The sequence below is a fragment of the Kogia breviceps genome, chromosome 4 (assembly GCF_026419965.1).
Source record: "Kogia breviceps isolate mKogBre1 chromosome 4, mKogBre1 haplotype 1, whole genome shotgun sequence".
NCBI lineage: Eukaryota > Metazoa > Chordata > Mammalia > Artiodactyla > Physeteridae > Kogia > Kogia breviceps.
In genome coordinates, this window is record NC_081313.1 from 26,059,184 (window position 1) to 26,080,371 (window position 21,188).

General features: G+C 42.0%; 1 protein-coding gene and 1 long non-coding RNA gene across 4 annotated transcripts in view; one reads left to right on the forward strand and one right to left on the reverse strand.

The window, feature by feature from the left end:
• The window catches only part of PDZD2 (PDZ domain containing 2), a 388,118-nt gene extending 377,916 nt beyond the window's left edge, over positions 1 to 10,202 (forward strand). For all 3 annotated transcript variants that reach the window (XM_067030849.1, XM_067030851.1, XM_067030850.1), the window contains 2 exons: positions 1,066 to 1,200; positions 7,326 to 10,202. In XM_067030849.1, the coding sequence (XP_066886950.1) occupies positions 1,066 to 1,200; positions 7,326 to 7,507 (317 nt within the window). In that variant the 3' untranslated portion in view covers positions 7,508 to 10,202. The remainder of the gene's footprint in view (positions 1 to 1,065; positions 1,201 to 7,325) is intronic.
• Positions 389 to 20,882, reverse strand: LOC136793981 (uncharacterized). Its single transcript, XR_010840095.1, has 10 exons — positions 20,837 to 20,882; positions 20,662 to 20,745; positions 19,812 to 19,954; positions 19,356 to 19,524; positions 18,405 to 18,483; positions 8,772 to 9,043; positions 7,682 to 7,789; positions 7,265 to 7,343; positions 3,798 to 3,916; positions 389 to 1,175 (listed from the first exon to the last, which is right to left on the reverse strand). It is a non-coding gene; the product is annotated as an uncharacterized lncRNA (long non-coding RNA).
• Between the last annotated feature and the right edge of the window lie 306 nt (positions 20,883 to 21,188).

The window sequence follows — 21,188 nt, forward strand, 5'->3', positions numbered from 1 at the left end:
AAAATCCTGACCCCCGAGAAATCCCGCAGCTCAATTAAGTCAGACTCTGAGGGGTGTGGGGGGCGGGATGGGGGACCAGCACCCATGTCTTCTTAAGGTTCCCCAGGTGATTCCAGTGTGGGCCCGTTTTCCTGTGTAACTGCCAGTAAAATGACCTACTGGAAAACGGTGCTGCTTCCACTGCTAGTAAGTTTCTTTCAGACCGTGTGGAGAGGCCTTCTTTAAACCACAAGAACGGACTGGCCGTTACATCCAAAGGCAGTGATTCTGGCTTGGCCTCAACCCCAAGTGGACAGTTTCATCTTTTTGTGGTCCTTCCCCTGCCTCCCAAGCCATTAAATGCCCTTTCCACTCGACTCAGACATCCTTCACCGATACAGCGAACAAGTAAGGGAAACAAAAGGCAAGTTTATTTGCCTTTTACTTGCCCTACTCAGGCCCCCAAGAGAGACCCCAGCCCAGCCTCTCCACACTAGCACACAAAGTAGGCAAAGGCTTGTTGCTGTGAGGCAGGCATCACCAAGGAAACGCCCTCCCCGCAGTGGAGCCCGGAGATGGCAGTGAAGGCAGCTAGTGTGTGATGCAGACAACCAGAGGCAGGGGTGCCCCTCACAGGAGCAGAAGGGGAAGGACGGAAGCTCCATGTCTCGTGCGAGGCCTGGCATTTGGGTATTGCAGGTTGTCAGTACCAGGCTGTGAGGCTCTGCTGCCGTCGGCTGCCAAGGTTGGCAGGAAATCAAATCCGATTCCCCAAGCGTGACTTCAGTCTTCACTGAGATGTGCACCGACTATCGGGGGGTTGACAGGAGCAGTTTGGCTTCTGGGGATTTCTGCTTGGGCATAAATCCCTTCCCCGTGCTTGCAGAAAGTCCTTAGCGGGGCAAGGGCCAGCAGGACCACAGCTCTAGATTTGGGAGAGCAACCCTAAAGTTGGTCTCAAAGGTCGTTATCAGCACTTCAAGGTCGACGGGACTCGAGGGTGCCTGGGGAACACACTTGGGGGCGCCGGGCAGGAGGGGCTGCGGTTCCCCGTCATCCTCCTCTTTACCAACACTGTCGCTGCAGGGAGAAGCACAGGTGCACACGAGGCTCTGTGTGTTGAAGTGCTGAAGACCTCGGCTGGGCTGGGACTGAGTCTGGATGGAGGGAGATCGTCTATGTCTGGAGATGGGCCCCTGTTCATTAAAAGAGTGTACAAAGGTAATGTTCTAGAAACCCCAATCTGCTGCCTAGTACCAGTTTTCTCTCTGTGTATGTCAGTGCCTTCCATTTGGAAATCAGATTTGTTTTAAAAAAATCTGCAATGTGTTTAATGCTCTGTGACATACGGGGTTTACTGTGTGTCAGCCCTGTTGTGAGCTTTTTACACGTTTTAACTCATGTCATCCACATGACAGTTCTATGGAGCGGGTACTATTATTATCATCCCTGTCTTAGAAAAGGAGAAACTGAGCCACGGGGGAGTTACGCAAGCACCTAAGGTCACGCAGGCTTGAACCCAGGCTCCAGAGTCTGTGCCCCCATCCTCAACACTGTATCCCCTAACTCCATGCTCCTGTGTTCTTATACTTACGATTAGCTGTTACAGATGTGAACACAGCAAGCTAAGTAACGCCATCAGAATTGCCAGTCAGGGGTACTTAACATTGGTCAAGGTCACATTCACTTAAAATTGCAAATACTGGATTTCGAGAAAGTAATATGGGAGCAGTAGATATCACTGAAATAGTTGGGAGATATGAGGTCTCTTCTTGAACTTAAATAATGCATTTTATGATCTTGGACAGTTCTCAAAATTATCTCTTTAGGTCCCTGAGCTGAGCAATTATATTAACAATATAATTATACTAATGATATATTTATATATATACATATATGCTGATTATATATCCTATTATATGTAATATTTTATTATACTATATACTGTTTCATATATTCAATATATATTTATACTGATATTGTTCGTGTTAAAACATATACATATATACTGATATTGTTAATATAATTCAGCTGAAGAGATTTTTGGGAACTGTCCAATATCATAAAATGAATTATTCGAGTGTATAGAGAGATTTCGTATCTGCCAACCAGTCCAATGGTATCTACGGCTCCCGTCTACTTTCTTCCAGTCTAGCACACACTCAAACTAAATGGGTGGCAGCCAGAAACAGGCTGTTTGCTCACGGTCCCTGGGGCAAGCAGAGCACAGGCATAAATCAGGAGCCAGGCCTCTGCTGGGTGTGATATCTAGACTCACGGTACCAGGGTAAAGGGAGAACCCTATACATGTTAACTGGACAGCAGGAGAACAAAGAAAGCCAAGTTAAGGCAAGCATGAAACTGTTTTACTATAAGAGCACTCTTAAGCAAGAGCTCTAAAACAAAGTGTACAAAGTACATGAGGAAATCACCAACAGACACAATAAACAAAGTCCATTAAAAAATTAAGGCAGGAATATTAGCCATGAAACAAGACAAGAGGGTATTCAAAAGAAACAGGCAGATATGTTAAAACAGACACACACAGAGAAGCCCATTAGCAAAAAGGCAGTAAAATATATTTTTAAATTAATAAATAGAATTTAAAAGTACACCAAATCCTTACAAAGAGAGAATTTATAAAAATCAAGAAAGAAGAAACCATGAAAACTGCAGCACAAGGGAAAAAAGAGATAACAATTACAAAAGGGTGATGAGCGATGAGGAGGAAATACTGAGAAGTGCCAGAAAAAGAAAGAAAGAGAAAAAAGAACGCGAGAAAGAAAATATTTGGAGAAGTCATGACTATTGAAAAACAATAGGAGTATTCGGGCTGGAAATTCTCATCAAGGGCAAAACAGGATGAATTTTATAGAAACCCAAACCTTGATGTATCACAATAAAGTTTCAAAATATAAAGAACTTAAAAAGCACACAGAAAACGTGCAGCTTGCTCACAAAGGCAGTACAGTAGACTGCGGCCCGAATGCCGGCAAACAGGATAACCTTGCAGAGGACTGAGCCTAAAACAGCAAAAAGATGGAGGTGTTGGCTTCCCTGGTGGCGCAGTGGTTGAGAATCCGCCTGCCGATGCAGGGGACACGGGTTCGTGCCCCGGTCCGGGAAGATCCCATGTGCCGCTGAGCGGCTGGGCCCGTGAGCCATGGCCGCTGAGCCTGCGCGTCCGGAGCCTGTGCTCCGCAATGGGAGAGGCCACAACAGTGAGAGGCCCGCAAAAAAAAAAAAAAAAAAAAAAGATGGAGGTGTTTAGGACACACAGTGCAAGGTGCCGGAGTCACCGCCACTGTGAGCAGTCACAGGACACGCAGCCTCTGCAGGCCGAGAAGCTTAAAAAGGATTTTCTGGCCTGTGAGCCAAACGACCAGAAGCTGAAGGTGGTGGCTACAGCAGCAGCCCAGGTGGAGGCTGGGAGGCCAGGGCCAGGAATCCCATGGAATCTGCAGCACTGAAGTGGAGCAGCAGCCCCAGGGGAGACAAGCATCCCCCAGATCTCCTTCCAGCAGAGCAAGGACAATGTCCTGGGTAACTTCCTGGCCTTTGTCTCTAGCATCTGGCTAGAAATCCATGAAACTATATAAATGGATAGAGAGGAAGAATGGATACAAAGGAGCACCTGTTCCACAGACGAGCATTTCCAGTGCCCTTGTGTGCAGGCCTGCAGATTTACTCTTGGGGAAAAGACGTTCAAGGATTTCTGAATATTATACAGATCCCTCCCCTTCACTCTTTTTGGAGACTGGTGAATCTAGTTTCTTTGTAGAGGCTTAGAGCTCTGCCCAAAGATTTCATCATCTTACCTTTATTTCATACTTACAAATGTAAGTACAGGTACAGGTTTTCTGTTTATCTCGGTTTCCTGTGCCTTTTAGCTCAAACACCAAAAGCAGTATAGCAATCTTCAATTTCTTGCATCAATCTAATACAAAAAAATGCTTTGAATAATAAGTGAATTAAATAGCATATTTCCCTAAAGCTCTCTGGAAGGTCAGGGATTTTACTGATGAAAAAATGCAGTAAACAGTTATTTGTAACCTCTTGTGTGAGGCGGCAGCCATCCAGGTAGAACACTGTCACTACTAATATCTGGGCTGCTTTTTAAAAAAATTTTTAACACTAAAAATGGTTTTTTTTTACTATGGGCTGCTTTTAAGAGGTTTCTGTATTCAACATTTTACCAAGAATATCAGTTAATACAATAAGACAAGAAAAAGATAAGAGGTATAAAGATTGGAAATACAGGAATACAATTCATCATTATTGGCAAATTGTATGTTCTTCCTGACTGAAAAAAATCTAAGAGAATCAAATGTGAAGCCAATATAAAGAGCTCACCAAGATCGCTGAATTCACAATCAACATACCAAAAAAAAAAAAAAAATCAATAGAATTTCCTATATATCAGCAATAACCATTATTTTAAAACCCTATAGGGAGGATTCTATAACAATACATATCATGAAAGAATATATATATATGTAAAATGTTTAACTTCTATATGGCAAAAAATGTCACAAAAACACATTGTGAAAGAATACATATGTAAAATGTTTAACTTCTATATGGCAAAAAATTATATCATAAATAAAATCGAAGTGACTGACTAGAAGATATTTACAATGTATTTAATCAACAAAAGGCTAATTCCAGGATATATAAAGAACTATAATTCAATAAGAAAAATACATGGGACTTCCCTGGCAGTCCAGTGGTTAAGGACTCCACGCTTCCACTGCGGGGGGCATGGGTTCAATCCCTGGTCAGTGAACTAAGATCCCACAAGCCACACAGCGTGGCTGAGAAAAAAAGAAAAGTACTAAATAAAGAGAAAATCTGGGTAAAGGAAATGAATAGAAAATAGAAAAAGTTAAAACCTAAATGGTCAAGAAATATAGGGAAGGTCACTCAAACTTAAATGAGTTATTGGGTGAAAATTATAACTATTAGGAATCATCTTTTAAAAATCAGGTTGGCCATAAATGAGAAATCTCATAATATGATGTGTTGGCAGGATGTAGGGAAAGGAGAACACTCGTACTTTCTGGTAGAAGTATATACAATGGTTCCTCTCTCTGGGGAAAAATGTGGCAGTGCTTGCTAAAATGGAAGCTATAAAACAGTTTAAATTTCTATCTGTAGCAAAATGATGAGTAAAATGTATTACATCCATAAAAAGGAAAACAATATAGCAATTCAAGAAGCAAGTTAGAGCTATATCCATGAACCGCGACCAGCTCAAAAACAGGGCTGAACAGGGGGAAAAAAGGCTACACGCACATTCAGTACTGTATGACACCAATTCACACTAACGACCGTCAGGAACCTGAGTGTGTCACAGGAAAACTACGCAAGACCTCTTTGGAAAAAAGATACAAGTGTTCTAAATTTTTCTTAAAACCTCAATAAATGGAGAGAGACATAGCCTGATCAAATTAGTTAGGATTCTCCTTGGCCCCATGTAATAGAAAACCCCAAATAACAATGGTTTAAAGAAAAGTTTATTTCTGTAAAACAGTTATACTCCAATAAAGATGTTAAAAAAATGAAGACATCATGAGGTGCAAAAAAAGAATCCACTTGCCAATGCAGGGGACACGGGTTCGAGCCCTGGTCCGGGAAGATCCCACATACCGTGGAGCAACTTAGCGCGCGCGCCACAACTACCGAGCCTGTGCTCTAGAGCCCTCAAGCCACAACTACTGAGCCCGTGTGCCACAACTACTGAAGCCCGTGTGCCTATAACTCGTGCTCCGTAACAAGAGAAGCCACCACAACGAGCAGCCCACGTGCCACAACGAAGAGTAGCCCCTGCTCACCGCAACTAGACAAAGCCCACGCACAGCAACGAAGACTCAAGGCAGCCAAATATAAATAAATAAAACATATATATATTTTAAAAAAGTTTCTCTCTCATGTATAAGAAGTCCAAAAGTTGGCACTACCTTTGGTCTGAACAGTACTGAGTGGTTCATCAAGGACTTTCATCTGCTTCATCTCATTAGATCCCTGTAATAACCTAGGGAGGGAACGAGACAGGCTAACACCATTTTGCAGATGAGAAAAGTGAGGTTTCAGGAAACCTGTAACTTGCCTGAAGTCGCATACTTGAGCCCAAGCCAGTCTGACTGGCTGCCGGTATTCAACGTGCTTTCCCCTAACTCACAGCCTCCTGTTTGGGTTGGTTGGAAGCCCACGTCCTCAGACCCAGATGAACACTCAGAAAATTCTTTCGTTTCACATAATCTGCTTGAGGCCTTTAGGTAATATTCCTAGAATGGGAAATATGCTAACGCAGTATAATTGGACATGTCAGACAACAGTGCTTTGGTACTTCCAAAAACTGTGTATCTTGAGAAAGCAATGACGGGGACTAAATCAGTCCTACCACTGTAGGACTGGTAACGGTGAAGGCTCACCTCTTTTCCGACGACAGCATCTGCCTCTGTCATTAGCAACATAAAATGTTTTTGTTCTTGAGTGGGTTGCATTTGAACTCACTTTCTTCCAGCTATATTTTTTTATTTTGTCAATCTTTATAATCAACTATAATTACATGTGTATTGATATCAAATAATATTTAACAGTGATTTTCAGGAATTTAGAACGAAGTAGATTTATCTGCTCAGAGTTTTGAGATCTAATTAAAGATTTCTGAGGAAATTATTTTCGAACTTGGGAATTTTTCTCTTTTAATGTCCTTTCTCCCGTAAGATGAAAAGACGCCTGCACAGCCAGTGTGCATTTCTTCAATACGATTGTTTTAGTTGTGCACGTGCAAGAAATAGAAAAGGGCGTAAACTTGTGTTTTTTCCAAAGCTCATAAACTTGCTCTAACATACCCAGAGCTGTAGTGTAGAAATCTGTTAAATTTTGTGTGAGTGATGATTTAAGTAATCTCCACAGTCATTGCTGGGCAGGTAATCACATTCTCAGCATGTGGATATATCAGACTATGTTTGTTAACGAGTAGAAGCTGAACTTGTTTTATTGGTCATTTGGATTTTTTTGGTGTGTTCTTTATTGATTTGGAGTTCTTTAGCTTAGCTAGATATTAACCCTAACGTTTCATTTTCTTTGTTGACTAAATACAATGAAAATATCTTCCCGTAGTCAGTTGCTTATGTTTTGGGGAAAGAGGGGTTACAGATTTGAATTTTTTATGTAGTCAACTTTCCTTTTTTGGGTATTTGCTTTGTGTGTCTTGTTTAAGAAAAATTTCCCTCTCCGAAGAATATAGGCACATGGTTTAGAGATATTTCTCGCTTACCTGGAATTTGTTCTGGATATTATGAAAGTACCAAACTGTTATTCTGTATTTATTCTCTCAGGTGGTGCAGCTGAGCAAGCTGGAACAATAGAAGCTGGAGATGAAATTCTTGCCATTAATGGGAAATCCCTGGTTGGGCTCATGCATTTCGATGCCTGGAATATTATGAAGTCTGTCCCAGAGGGACCTGTGCAGTTAGTAATTAGAAAGCACAGGAATGCTTCATGCAACAAGCACTGGTAGTGACGCTAATTGCGCTCGTTACATTTTTTTATTAATCAGAATCTCCTTTTCTCAGTTCCCTTCTTTCTTTAGCACATCAGAGTAACTTCTTTAAACAATGGGTTCCTGAAACAACACAGAAGCACTGGTGTGGCAAGGACGATAAAACAAACAACTCTCCAGTTTTTTACTTACGCGTGAAGCAGCAGCAATGGAGCTGAACTCAGAAACCTTCTGCCTGGATCACCGAGGCCGGGAGGGTTCATTCTGTTCCAGTGCCTGTCCCCTGACACCTTCTGTTTCCTGATGGGGACACAAGATGCGGCGTGCCCTTCTTCACTTGAAACATGTAGTGAGGCCTCTGCATCCTTCCAGCCACCTCTCCCAACACACTCCATCCTGGCAACTAGGGAGCTAACGAAGTCTGAGGGGCAACACAAGTGTCACAACTAAAAAGGACTATAGTTTTGTATAATTTTGTAAGTAAGTAAGTGAGTAAATGACAATGCTTTTAGGCATATTCAGTGGAAGGAGCTGTAGGGTCTGTATGTTATCCTGAAAAGAAAATGAGACTTGAAAAAAGAAAATCAATTATGACCTAATGGTTAGGCTGAGCTCAGGAATTATCCAAAAATGAAAAAGCAAAATACAGAAAGTGGTATTTTTAGTGAGTGTAATGTGTAACGTATGGCTGCAGAGTTTAACTAACTCGGTGGTTATTGATCACCGTGAAGTGTTGATCCTGATCTGAAAGTGTACGTCATGAGGCAATTTTACGGGAACGCAGTTCTGATAAACTGTACTAAATAGCTGTGCGCTTTGCTGCTTAGAATGAGGAGAAAGTTCCAGCTCTGAAAGCACCTTGCATCTAGTTGGGAACCTGTCTTGAATAAATATTTGAATTCAAGACTGGTCAACAAAAGAGCAGGCAGAAATATCATTGTCACTGAGTTTTCATTTCTATATTTTATAGATCCAACCACTAATTTAAAGTTTTTAGAAATCAGTTATCTTTTTAGTGTCCTTGGATGTATAATCCAAACAGAGGAACTTAAAATACTCCTTTTAGGGGACTTTCTTTTGTTTGGCTGATTTTTTTTTCCCCCTTTCTCTTCTCAACAAGCTTAAGAAATGTAACATTTCTAAGCACTGGCTCTATTTTCCTGACCTGGGTGTAACGGCATAGCTCAGCAGTGACTGAAGTTTTTGCTCTTTTTGTTTTCCCGTTTTGCAAATTCTTCCTTTTGCCAAAAATGCTTCCCAGCAGAACACTGTTGTGACTCACGCTTGCTTGTGACACTTGTCCCAGCTGCCCTCCTTCTGAAGCACAAGCTTCTTCTTAGTAACTGTTCCCATTCCACGTGCTGTTCCTCGTCACAAAACTGGCTCTTCTCCCTCGTACTGTACCTTCTTTTCTTAAAACCCAAATCCTCATCAGCTTCATTTACCAAAACAGACTAAGAAGGCGGAAAACAAGGGTGCGTCAGTCTTTCAAGGTAAAGGAGCAGAACTGCGTCGTCACACGGCACATCCTCGGTGCTGCAGGCCAGCTGAGTCCTGGGAATACGGGTGAGGTTACATACCTGCGTGCATGGTGACGCTAGGGTTTTATGTCGGCGATTTCTTTAATTAACCTATTTCTGAGTGACTAATCCCAGTAAACCTCTGTGGAGTTGGCCCAGAGAGGTTCTCAGATGGGAGTGAAATATCTGGCTGGTGTGAGCCGAGATTTCTCATTTTTAAACAGGTTATACAAAAGAGAATGTAGTTCAGGAGTTAGCTAGAAAGACCTGATTAATTTAGCTTCTACTTTTCACTACTACAGTTCCAAGTAGGATACTAATAATAGGAAGTCAGTGCAAGGTGCATGCTAGATTGTTTTTAAGTCTCTGGGGTCAGCTTTCTGGCTTCCGCTTTCTTGCCTACATGATGAGTGACTCTTTGAAGTCAACACTGAAAACGATTTTTTGCCTCCACTCTTCCAGCTGTGCCTACATAGAAATGCACAGTCCTGTGTGACAGATAGGAGTTTCTGAAGCAGCGGAATGGTCTCCTTCTAAGAGTTCCCAATCCTCTTATCTGAAGAGTGCAAGGGTAGCCCTCTGGTCACTGAACTATACTCAAGTCATCAGCCATTTCCAGTGGACCTTGCCAGAAGGGTTCCCTTGGAATTCGACAATTGGAATTTAAGGGAGAAAGCAAAAGCTAAACTTTGACCCTAAGATAGAAAGCTATTTATTTGTCGTCAGTGTTCAAGGCATGACTAGTATTTCTAATTACTCTAATAAATTCCCAAACTTCCTGACATGAACACTAATGGTATTGTCCTGCTAAAACTTCCATTGTTTTGGTTTTTTAACTGGTCCGTCATCCACAATAAGCTATGATGGTAACTGTGTTATAACACGTAAATCGTAGTTGCAAAGATATATACCGCGAAGGTTGAAGTAGGCTGGGTTTCATTTCTATCGTCCCATACACAGCTCATTTAACTTTAGGGTTGACTTTTAGTTGGCACCACACCTGTTGTATGATATTATACATTATCCTTTATTTATGTAAAATAAAATGCCTTATATATTATTAAAGAGTAAGTGCAATAATATGAAACAGCCTGTACATTTTAAAAATGTTGTCGCCAAGTTATGTAAATCCACGTCTCTATAAACAACCTTTTTTAAGTAATTTTAAAAAAATAAACACTGTTTACTACTTGTTTTTTTGTTTGTTTGGTTCTGCATCTATAGAATAACCTTTTAAACCATCAAGCTAAGAAATGGTGATGACCTAAATGGGTGAGAGGGACAAAGGCAAAAGAAGTCAAGTCAACCACTCTTCTTCCATGGCCACACCCAGGATCTGACACAATCCAAACCCATTCCACCTCTGAGATCTTAAAATCAAACATCTCATGCCTTTACAACCTCCTGACCTTCTGGAGCTTACTCCCCTTCCTCCTGGTTCTGCTTCTTCAATTTCAACAGGCCCTCCAATCCCTAGGCAACTGGCAATTTTCTCCGCTTCAGAATCCCCACCCGTGTTTTCCTTCCCTTCTCTATTTAGACTAGACCCCGCGGTAGAGGTCAACGATCGCCCTCCAGCCCATAGGCGCACAGCTCCCTTGCCCCATCTAATCCAGGATCCTTCCAACCAGCCAGCCTCTTGGTGCCTACATGCCTATTCCTGAAGAAAAAATCTCACAGCTACACATAGTGATTTGCTATAAATTCATGGCTTCCGACCTCAGCTGGACTCTGGATGCTACTTGGCAATCGTTTGCTTGTCAGTCGCTTTCTCTCATTCTTCACAATGAATACATTCTTCGTTTTTCCTAAAATCCCTACCCATCCACCACTCCCTCCCCGCAAATACTTGGATGATCTGGGATCTGATTTCACAGAGCGACATAAAAAGCATCTACTTTATTTTAGGCTGTTTTGGTTTTCAGATGCAGACGCCAAACTAGAGTAGCCCAGGGGAAGAAGGCAAGACAGACGGCATCTCACAGAAATCCCAGAACAGAACTCGGCATATGACGAGGCCCCAGCGACGTGAGGAACTCGGGGGCTCATGGGTTGTCACTCAGTGCCCCCCACTGGCAGGGCTCCACTGCTGTTGGTGGGTCTGTTTCTGCAGACCCACTTCTCCTCCCTCCACTAGCTGGCAGCCTTATCCCCAATTCCTCACACCTTTACTCAGAAACCGACGAATGCTATTTTGCTATAATTTTAGCCCCACTCTATATCACAGAATTTCTCTGGACATAAAGGCTGCTGCCTGCCTGATTTTCCATACATCCTCCAGAAGTTAAGATTCTGATTGGCTCAGTCCACTGCTACACTTGGGTAGAACTTTTTCCTGGGCAAGAGTTTTAATACACTATAGAAATAGCCACAGGGACTTCCCTGGTGGCACAGTGGTTAAGAACCCGCCTGCCAGTGCAGGGGACACGGGTTCGAGCCCTGGTCCGGAAGATCCCACATGCCGCGGAGCATCTGGGCCCATGCGCCACAACTACTGAGCCTGCGCTCTAGAGCCCCTGAGCCACAACTACTGAGCCCACGTGCCACAACTACAGAAGCCCACGCGCCTAGAGCCCGAGCTCCGCAACAAGAGAAGCCACTGCAATGAGAAGCCCGCGCACCACAACAAAGAGTAGCCGCCGCTCGCCACAACTAGAGAAAACCCGCTCCCAGCAACGAAGACCCGATGCAGCCAAAGATAAATAGAAAATTTTTTTAAAAAGAAATAGCCACAAACCCATTCTATGAATGTTGAAGGCTACATACCATGTACAATAAATAAAACCTGAGACCAAACTAAAGGAGAACAATGAAATGGGATACAATTCTCTCTGAATGTGAGAAAGCAAAGATGGTATGAAATGAGAGTTGTGAAGAATATCAATGTCACCACAACCCTTAACTTGAAGAAAGGGAATTACAGAAGGTGAGCCCCAGAAAAAGCAGGAAGCACCCAGAATTAGAGCCATTTCCAATCCTCAGAATGGTAGGGAAGGTGAAGTTAAAGGGGAGGCTCATTTTGATTTTCCCAGGCACCTGGTCAGCCTCAGCAGGTCAGAGGAGTAACAGGGAAGGAATGGTCTGATCTGAGGGGAGCCCCTACCACATATGTTCCTACAACGAAAGGGCTCAACTGATCCATTCAGAGATCGGCAGCCTCTGCTCACCCAACCCTGTAAAAGCCACACCAAGCACCGATCACAGCCTTCTTCTCGATCCCCCCAAGGCAGCTGAGTAGATCTGAATAAAGATTAAAATCATCTGGTATCCAACTTTCCTCTCTCATCCTAAGGGAGGAACTGAATGATGCTTAAACACAGAGCTCTGAAGTATCCATTACTGACCAAACGGCAGGCCTCAGTAGAACCCCACCTCCCCCATTAAACAGGCTCAGCAAGGGCCCTTCTCGTGAATACCAAGCAGGGAAAGGTGGGGGGAGGGTGTTGAAACATAGTATGCAAAAGGCAGATAAAAAAAAATAATTTGGACAACTACCTCAGGAATCAAAAGAAAATTATAAACACAAACTGCTTCATATTCTCAATGCACTCAAAGAGAACGTGGCTTCTGAGAAGCACAAGACCAAAGAAGAGATAAGAAAATCAAATGAGATTAATGTGGATCTGGTAGAAGTAAACAGAAACGGAGGAGACCACCTTATGAAACCAAAGCCAGAAAAACATCAAGTCAAATCAGATTGCAGAATACAAGTCAGGGCCATTGAAGATGAACTTGATGAACTTAAAAAATGCTTAGAATACAATGAAAATGGACAAAACAAATTTATAAATAAAATCCTAATTAAATGTTAGCCAATGGATCCAGTAGTACAATAAAGAAAATACCAAGTCTAAGTGATGTTAACTCCAGGAATGCATGAATGATTTGGAATTAAGAAATCTATAAATGTAAATGTAGAATGTAGTTCATTATATCAGTAGGACACACACACACACACACACACACACACACACACACAAAGATCCTGTGAAGGACATACTTTTTAAAAAGCCTGCTTCAAACTCTTAATGGAAAAACTCCAGAATCATTCCCATTAGATTCAGGAATACACACAGAAAGGATGTTCACTGCTGTTATTGTTGGATAACAATATTCTAGAGGTACAAGCCAATATAATTAGACAAAAATTTTTTAAAAGAGGTATAAAGAGAAGAAACAAATGTATCATAGTGTGCACAGATATATCTGGGTACATGTAAGCACAAACATCAATTTTAAAACTTTTAAAATATTAGAATTCAGTAAAGTTGGCTATCAGAATCATCCACCAAAACGAGAGCTTTCTTATTTACAAGTAATAACCACTTAAAACACATTATAAGAGGAAACACTCACAATAGTAACTAAAAATACATTTAACTTTGGCAAGGACTGGCAAGACCTAAAAGAAGGCTTCCCTGGTGGCACAGTGGTTAAGAATCCGCCTGCCAGTGCAGGGGACATGGGTTCGAGCCCTGGTCCGGGAAGATCCCACATGCCACGGAGCAACTAAGCCCGTGTGCCACAGCTACTGAGCCCACACGCCTAGAGCCCATGAGCCACAACTACTGAGCCCATGTGCCACAACTACTGAAGCCCATGTGCCTAGAGCCCATGCTTTGCAACGAGAAGCCACCGCAATGAGAAGCCCATGCACTGCAACAAGGACCCAATGCAGCCCAAAAATTAATTAATTATTTATTTTTAAAAAGACCTAAATGAATTACAAAATTCTATTAAGGGACATAAAACCAATAACTCGAACAAATGGGGAGGTTTAGCTTATTCTGGGATAGGATGACAACATTAAAAATCTCAACTCTCCTCAAGCTAGTTTATAAATGTAATATAATTTCAACAATGATCTCAAAACAATTTTTTAACCTGAAAAAAATTACTCTAAAGTCCACTTGGTAGGATAAACATGTAAAAATAACCGGATTTTGCAAAAGCATAATAAGTGAGGGACTAGCCCTATTACAATATCATCAAAAAAAACTACTATAATTAAAAGTGTCTCCTCTTCCATGGACAGCCAAACCACTGGAATAAAGATGACAGATTCTGAATTCAAAGAAAATTCAAAGGGGCATTCTAAGTCAGTTACAGAAAACATAGATTATACAATAGCTGATTTTGGAAAAACTGGCTAACTATTTTGTGGGGGTAAAAAAAGCTGGATTCCTTGCTACAAAATCCTTCACAACAAAATAAAATTCCAGAGTTACCATACATAAATTTAAAAGCAAGAAAGGAAAATAAAAACCCATCAAAAGAGCTAAATATACTGTTTTAATCATAAGGTGAATATGAGGCTAAATGCAGAAGCTATAAAGCAAAAGACTCATAATTTAATGAGACTACATACAAACTAAAAACCACTGGGGGCCCTCCCAGCAGATTCAGGCAAGATAACACAACAGTGACACAGTTTGTTTGTTTTTTTGGCTGCGCCGCACAGCTTGCAGGAATCTCAGTTCCCAGACCAGGGACTGAACCCGGGCCACGGCAGTGAAAGCCCAGAATCCTAACCACTAGGCCACCAGGGAACTCCCCAGCAGTTTTTTAATTTCCTCACATCCCACCCATTTCCCCTTCCCCACCACTAACACCACACAATACAACCCAGACCAACTAGTATAGAAAAACCATGGTAAACATCTACAACAAAACTAGGTGTGAAAGTACCCTCACAAACCCCAGAAGGTACAAATGAGCAGGAGTAAACTACTAACAGCAACAAGACCAGTTCGGTATTGGAATCTGTACAAGGAAGGTAGAGGGAAGCAACAGGGCACATGACACCCCCCAGACGCACACCCACCCTGACACCCTCACCCTCGGCCTCATAATCAACAGGGGAGCTCAGAGGACCGACTGGGTAACGGCGCCTGAAACCTGAATCGTTTCTTCACTTTCAAAAATGATCAGGGCTTCCCTGGTGGCGCAGTGGTTGAGAGCCCGCCTGCCGATACAGGGGACGCGGGTTCGTGCCCAGGTCCGGGAAGATCCCACGTGCCGCGGAGCAGCTGGGCCCGTGAGCCGTGGCCGCTGAGCCTGCGCGTCCGGAGCCTGTGCTCTGCAACGGGAGAGGCCACAGCAGTGAGAGGCCCGCGTACCGCAAAAAAAAAAAAAAAAAAAAAGACTCTCAATCAAAAATGATCAGCCAATGCCCCACAGCGAGGAGAAACTACTGGGAACAGAATCGAAATCGAGCAAGATAAGAACAGAGATCAAAAAAAAAAGAAGGTCCAGATAAAGGTGGCTGAGAGTGGCAGAACCAGAGCTCAGAAAGCAAGCTGCCGTATTTCTTCACACTCAAAAACAGAAGGAGGGGGTCTAGAGAATAAACACAGTTAGAAAAGCTACCCTGACCTGCATCTCCCTCCTAAAACAGGAAAAGTAATTTCATGTAAACATGGGCAACAGAAGACACTCTAGGTCAAATCCCATACGAAGTTATCGTAAGAAAAAAAGAGCATGAGGAGAAAATATAATCCCTAGAGACAACAAAAGCACACCAGAAAGATACCTAGGGAACCAACGAAAAATATAATAGCTCAAAATGTGTTAAAATACATCAGGAAAATGACACAAAATATGAATGATATCAATAGAAATTAGAAAAATTCAGAAATTGGTTATTAGGGCTTCCCTGGTGGCGCAATGGTTGAGAGTCCGCCTGCCGATGCAGGGGACACGGGTTCGTGCCCCAGTCCAGGAAGATCCCACATGCCGCGGAGCGGCTGGGCCCGTGAGCCATGGCCTCTGAGCCTGTGCGTCCAGAGCCTGTGCTCCGCAACGGGAGAGGCCACAACAGGGAGAGGCCTGCGTACCACAAAAAAAAAAAAAAAAAAAAAAAAAAAAAAGGTTATTAAAACTCAGGAAAAAATTAATTTTGGTAAAGACTAAACTAGAAAGATCATTCACAGTAAATAAACAGGATGTCTTAAGAGGAAGAGAAGATAAAATGGGTAAAACATTTAAAGATCAATAATAAAGAAAAAAAGCCAAGCAAAAGTGACCCAAAACAACATACATAATAGCAATCCCCAAAGGAGAAAGCCTAAACAAGGGAACAGAACAATTACTAAAACTTTAATTTTCCTGAAGTTGAGAATAAAAAGAGATTTGATGCTACATATTGAAAGAACACACCAGGTACTTGGGAATACTGATCCAGAACAACCAACACCGAAACATACTGCAGTAACATCATTGGCAAAAAATCGGGGGAAAAAAATCCCGTGGGCACGGGCTTCCCTGGTGGCGCAGTGGTTGAGAATCCGCCTGCCGATGCAGGAGACACGGGTTCGTGCCCTGGTCCGGGAAGATCCCACATGCCGCGGAGCAACTAAGCCCGTGAGCCATGGCCGCTAGGCCTGTGCGTCCGGAGCCTGTGCCCCGCAACGGGAGAGGCCACAACAGTGAGAGGCCCGCGTACCGCTAAAAAAAAAAAAAAAAAATCCCGTGGGCTCCAGGCAAAAAAGAATAAGGCATTCATGAGGGAAAGAAAATCATGTTATCATCAGACATTGACAGTGACATTTTAAGCCAAAAAGAACATACTTAAGATACTAAAAAAAAAAAAAATGTGACCCAACCATTTTATCCAAACAGACTTTCAAACAAAAGGCTGCAGATAAACTGTTATCAGCACACGAAAACTCAGGGTATACTAGTCTCACAAGCCCTTCCAGAAGAATCTACTAACAAATGAACAACACAAGCAGAATGTTACGGGACAGATGACTTAAGGACTGGTGGTGAGCATTAAGCATGTATCTACTTGAACAGTTAAGACTAAAGCAAGAGTTAAAAGGGAGAGATTATAGTATATAATGATGATGTTCCTACAAAGCAGATGCAGCGCAACTACAAAAAGCAGAGGCACTGAACTGTACACTTAAGTATGGTTGAAATGGTAAAGTTTATGTTACGTATATTTTACCACAATAAAAAAGGAAGAGATAAAGTACCCTGTAAGTTTACACCAATACTTCTGATTCGAATTTAGAACTACAAGGGTTTTCTATCTTCTGTCTTAAAGCTATAGCTCTCTCTAACTTTTCCATATCAAGAATCCAACTTCTCATCAAGGTAAATGATGATGATAAAAGAATGTTAATTTCCACAAGTTCAGGATACTTAAAGAAAATTAATCAGTCACCTTTGGAGAATGCTTTGGAACCAAGTCTATTTTGAAAACTGGTAAATAAAATGTAGAAATTCTCCTACCTTTCCTCTATGAACTGTACTAAAAGGTATCGTAGGTAAGGTGAAGTTTCTCTTTATCGAAATATTTTAGCTAATCAACAAAGAAGAAATGATAACAGTTAAACTATCACCACATGCAAACCTCAATAAATCACAGGATCTAAGAACTGAACAGCAAGATTGCTATCACAAACCATCACAAAAATAGAGACACCATGTGCTTCCTGATGCAAGAACACACCACCACCGATGAAACAGGTGCCTACACAAACCAACCCGAATCTGACGGAGCCTCAGATCTAACGCCCAATTCTCAGGAAGTAGAGGTCATTAAAACACATTAAACTAGACTATGTGGATACAATCAGCAAAATCCAAACAACAGGACAAGGGATCCAATTTCATCAACAAATATTCCTCAAGGAAAAAAATGAGATGAGGGAAAGAACTTATAGATTGAGAGAAACTAAAAAAGACATATAAAATGAAAAATGAAACAGAACAAAATTATTAAAGATGAATACTGGGTTGGGACAGAGACTTAGGGAGGTTGTAATTGGGAGGAAGCCTTGAACGGCTTCTGGACAGCTGGCAAGGTTCTATCTCCTGGCCTGGGTGATGGCTGCAAGCAAGTTCGCCTTAAAATAATCCACTAGCCTATACATTTGTTTATGAGATTTTCCATTTGTATTTTAATCATAAAAATTACATGAGGGCTTCCCTGGTGGCGCAGTGGTTGGGCGTATGCCTGCCAACACAGGGGACGCGGGTTCGTGCCCCGGTCCGGGAGGATCCCACATGCTGCGGAGCGGCTGGGCCCGCGAGCCATGGCCGCTGGGTCTGTGCGTGCGGAGCCTGTGCTCCGCAACGGGAGAGGCCACAACGGTGAGAGGCCGGCGTACCGCAAAAAAAAAAAAAAAAAAAAAAAAAATTACATGAAACCTTTATATACACATATAATTATACATATTTTTCGTGATTTTTGTATTTGTTATATTTAATCATACCTCCCCAAATTTTTATGAAATATATATATACATATCCCCAAACCTGAATACCATGCTGATCTCTTTAGTATGATAATTAAGGTCTCCACAGATTCCATGCTTAAGCACTACTGCACCTTACACTTCTCTGAATTGTTAGAAAAAAAAAAAAAAAGGAAAAAAAATACTTACCATATATACCAACTCCAAAGACTGAGAAAAACAACTGCATCACAGATACAGGGTTAATATCCACGATATATGGAAAGTCCTGGTGAATCAATACATAAAAAGATCAATACCCTAAATTAGAAAAATGAATAAAGAACATGATCAGGTAACTCAAAGAAAAAAAAAAAAACACGAATTACCAATAAAGACAGTAAATGATAATCAACCCTTCGATAATTAAAATAATTTGACCATTCTCCTCACTATTACCTTGGCAAAGACCAGGATTGATGACACCCTCTAAGGTATTAGCTAAGGTGTGGGGAAACCAGCATTCACGTTATTTGGAGTGGAATTTAACATGAATCTTAGAAAATCTGGCTTTATCTTTTACATTTTCAAAGCATAGTCTTTGAGCGAACTTACTTCTATTAATTCCCCCTATAGAAATCAAATATAAAGATATGTACAAAAATATACATTACGTTTGTAATAATGAACAACATGAGAAAAACCCAAATGTCCATTAAAGGGAGAAATGATACAAGGAAGCCAAAAATGATTAAAGAGAATGATGTGTGCTTATTCTTTTTTTTTAATTTTTTTGTGGTACGTGGGCCTCTCACTGTTGTGGCCTCTCCCGTTGCGGAGCACAGGCTCCGGACGCGCAGGCTCAGCGGCCATGGCTCACGGGCCCAGCCGCTCCGCAGCATGTGGGGTCTTCCCGGACCGGGGCACGAACCCGTGTCTCCTGCATCAGCAGGCGGACTCTCAACCACTGCGCCACCAGGGAAGCCCTGATGTGTGCTTATTCTGAAAGTTCTCTACAATGCTAAGTGCACAAAGTACATTGCACACCAGTATATAATGATGTCAGTGGGAATCACAGCTATACCACTGCTCTATCAGGAGTAACTGCCTACATAATTCTAATATTGGGCTGAGGAAGTGTGGATGTCAATCTAACTTTACCATCTATGCCTCTTTGAAGAGTAAGTAGCCGGCAAGGTGACAAACCATAACGTCACTTCCTTACTTGGTGCTCTTAAAGAACGTACGGCATTCACGCAGAACTTATCACTCTGGGACCCAGTGGGCTGCAGTGAATTGGAAACTACCTCAGCTTGTCAGTCATCTGGATCTGGATGAAAGTGAGATTGGAACAATGTTATCTGACAATATAAATATCTCCATTTAAGACGGAGAGGCCATTGAGTTGGAATCAAACTTCATAAATCCCTCACACAGACGTGTGACTAGTGGTTTCCGTGTTCCTGGGGCAAGAGTAGCCATGCATGGCAGTCATGGACGCTTCTGTCATCATCAGGCTGGATGTCATCACTCATTGGTCCTACGTTGCCACTGAACCACACACCAGCCCTTCTCACTTTCCTTCAGGTGGCGGCCAAATTCAAGGGTTTGTCATACCTTAAAAAAGTATTGTACCCATCTGTTTGCAAACGAGGGGAAGAAGAACTGAGTGACGTAATGCATCAGAGGCCACAATGCAATCTTGCTTCGGCAGGCCAGGGATTTCTTGGCCAACTGACATCTGATGATGCTTCTTTCTCCTGAGAATACATAGAATTGGTCAACTTTTTCACCCCCAAAAGATAATTTATGTAAGTTATACCAAGATATCAGAATAAAGCAGGGGTATCCTTTTATCATTGTATTTTGCACCACCACGAGAACTTTTTGGACGCCCGCTATTGTGGTTTTTGTTTCTGTTAAGGAAAAGAAGCTCCCTCCTAGTCCCCAAATAAGAAAGGAAAAATTATGGTTGAATGCCATTACTGTTTTCAATCACTTCAGGATTAAAAGCTCAAACACTTACCAGATAATGTGAGGCTGGGCAACCCCTCCTCTCCAAGCCTGTTCTTCATTAAATGAAGATAGTAATTGCGGTTTGGGGAGGTCAAAACAAGATATAAAATACTTTACTAGGCACAGAGCATGCATTCAGTAAGTTTCCTTTCTCCCTCTGTTACAGCATTGTTCCAGACCAGGTTATTCTAAGGAACACTCAGCAATTAAACATATGAAGAAATCGATTTATTGTTGCACAGTACGTTTTATTATATTAAAACTCACTGCCTGATTCTTGGATCTGAAGGCTTTTAACAGAAGTGGCATAAGCCTGTGGACATACTGCTCCTTCCACACAGAATAATGTCCCTGGAGTCACACCATTCCTGCTTCCAGAGAACTGTAAACAGTGGCCTTCTACAGGAAGGAGTTCTAGATAACACCCTCCCCTCTGGATGGTACCACTTACCCTCTCCTCTGGAGACACAAACGCGTACTGAAGTTGAGGTCACACACAGGTAGAGCTGACGGGCACTCCGCTCTGAAACAAACGCTGACAGAAGTTTGGGTGAGGCCCCTTCCCCCTTGCTTGAGAATACAGATGCGGCTTATGAAGCCAAGAGTACTTTAGAAACAACCATTACCTCATTCCTAAAATCTCTGCTGGAGGAAAACAGTAAATCTTCACCTAAAAAGAAATTCCAGGACTGGTATAAGTTTCAAGTATCCATTTTGTGGGAAGAAACTATAAATTAATACTTTCTATACTTAATTACCACCAGCAGTTATCATTTTTGGAGGTAAAGGAGGTTATTTTAAAGGAGAGAAAAATCTGTCTTATTTCATGAGTTAAAACAGGAATTGGCAAACCAATGCCCATGGCCGGCTGCCTAATTTTGTGTATGAAGTTTTACTGGAATACAGCCACACCCATTTATTTGTATTGTCTATGGAAACTTTCATTCAGCAGAGTTGAGTAGCTGCAACACCGTATAC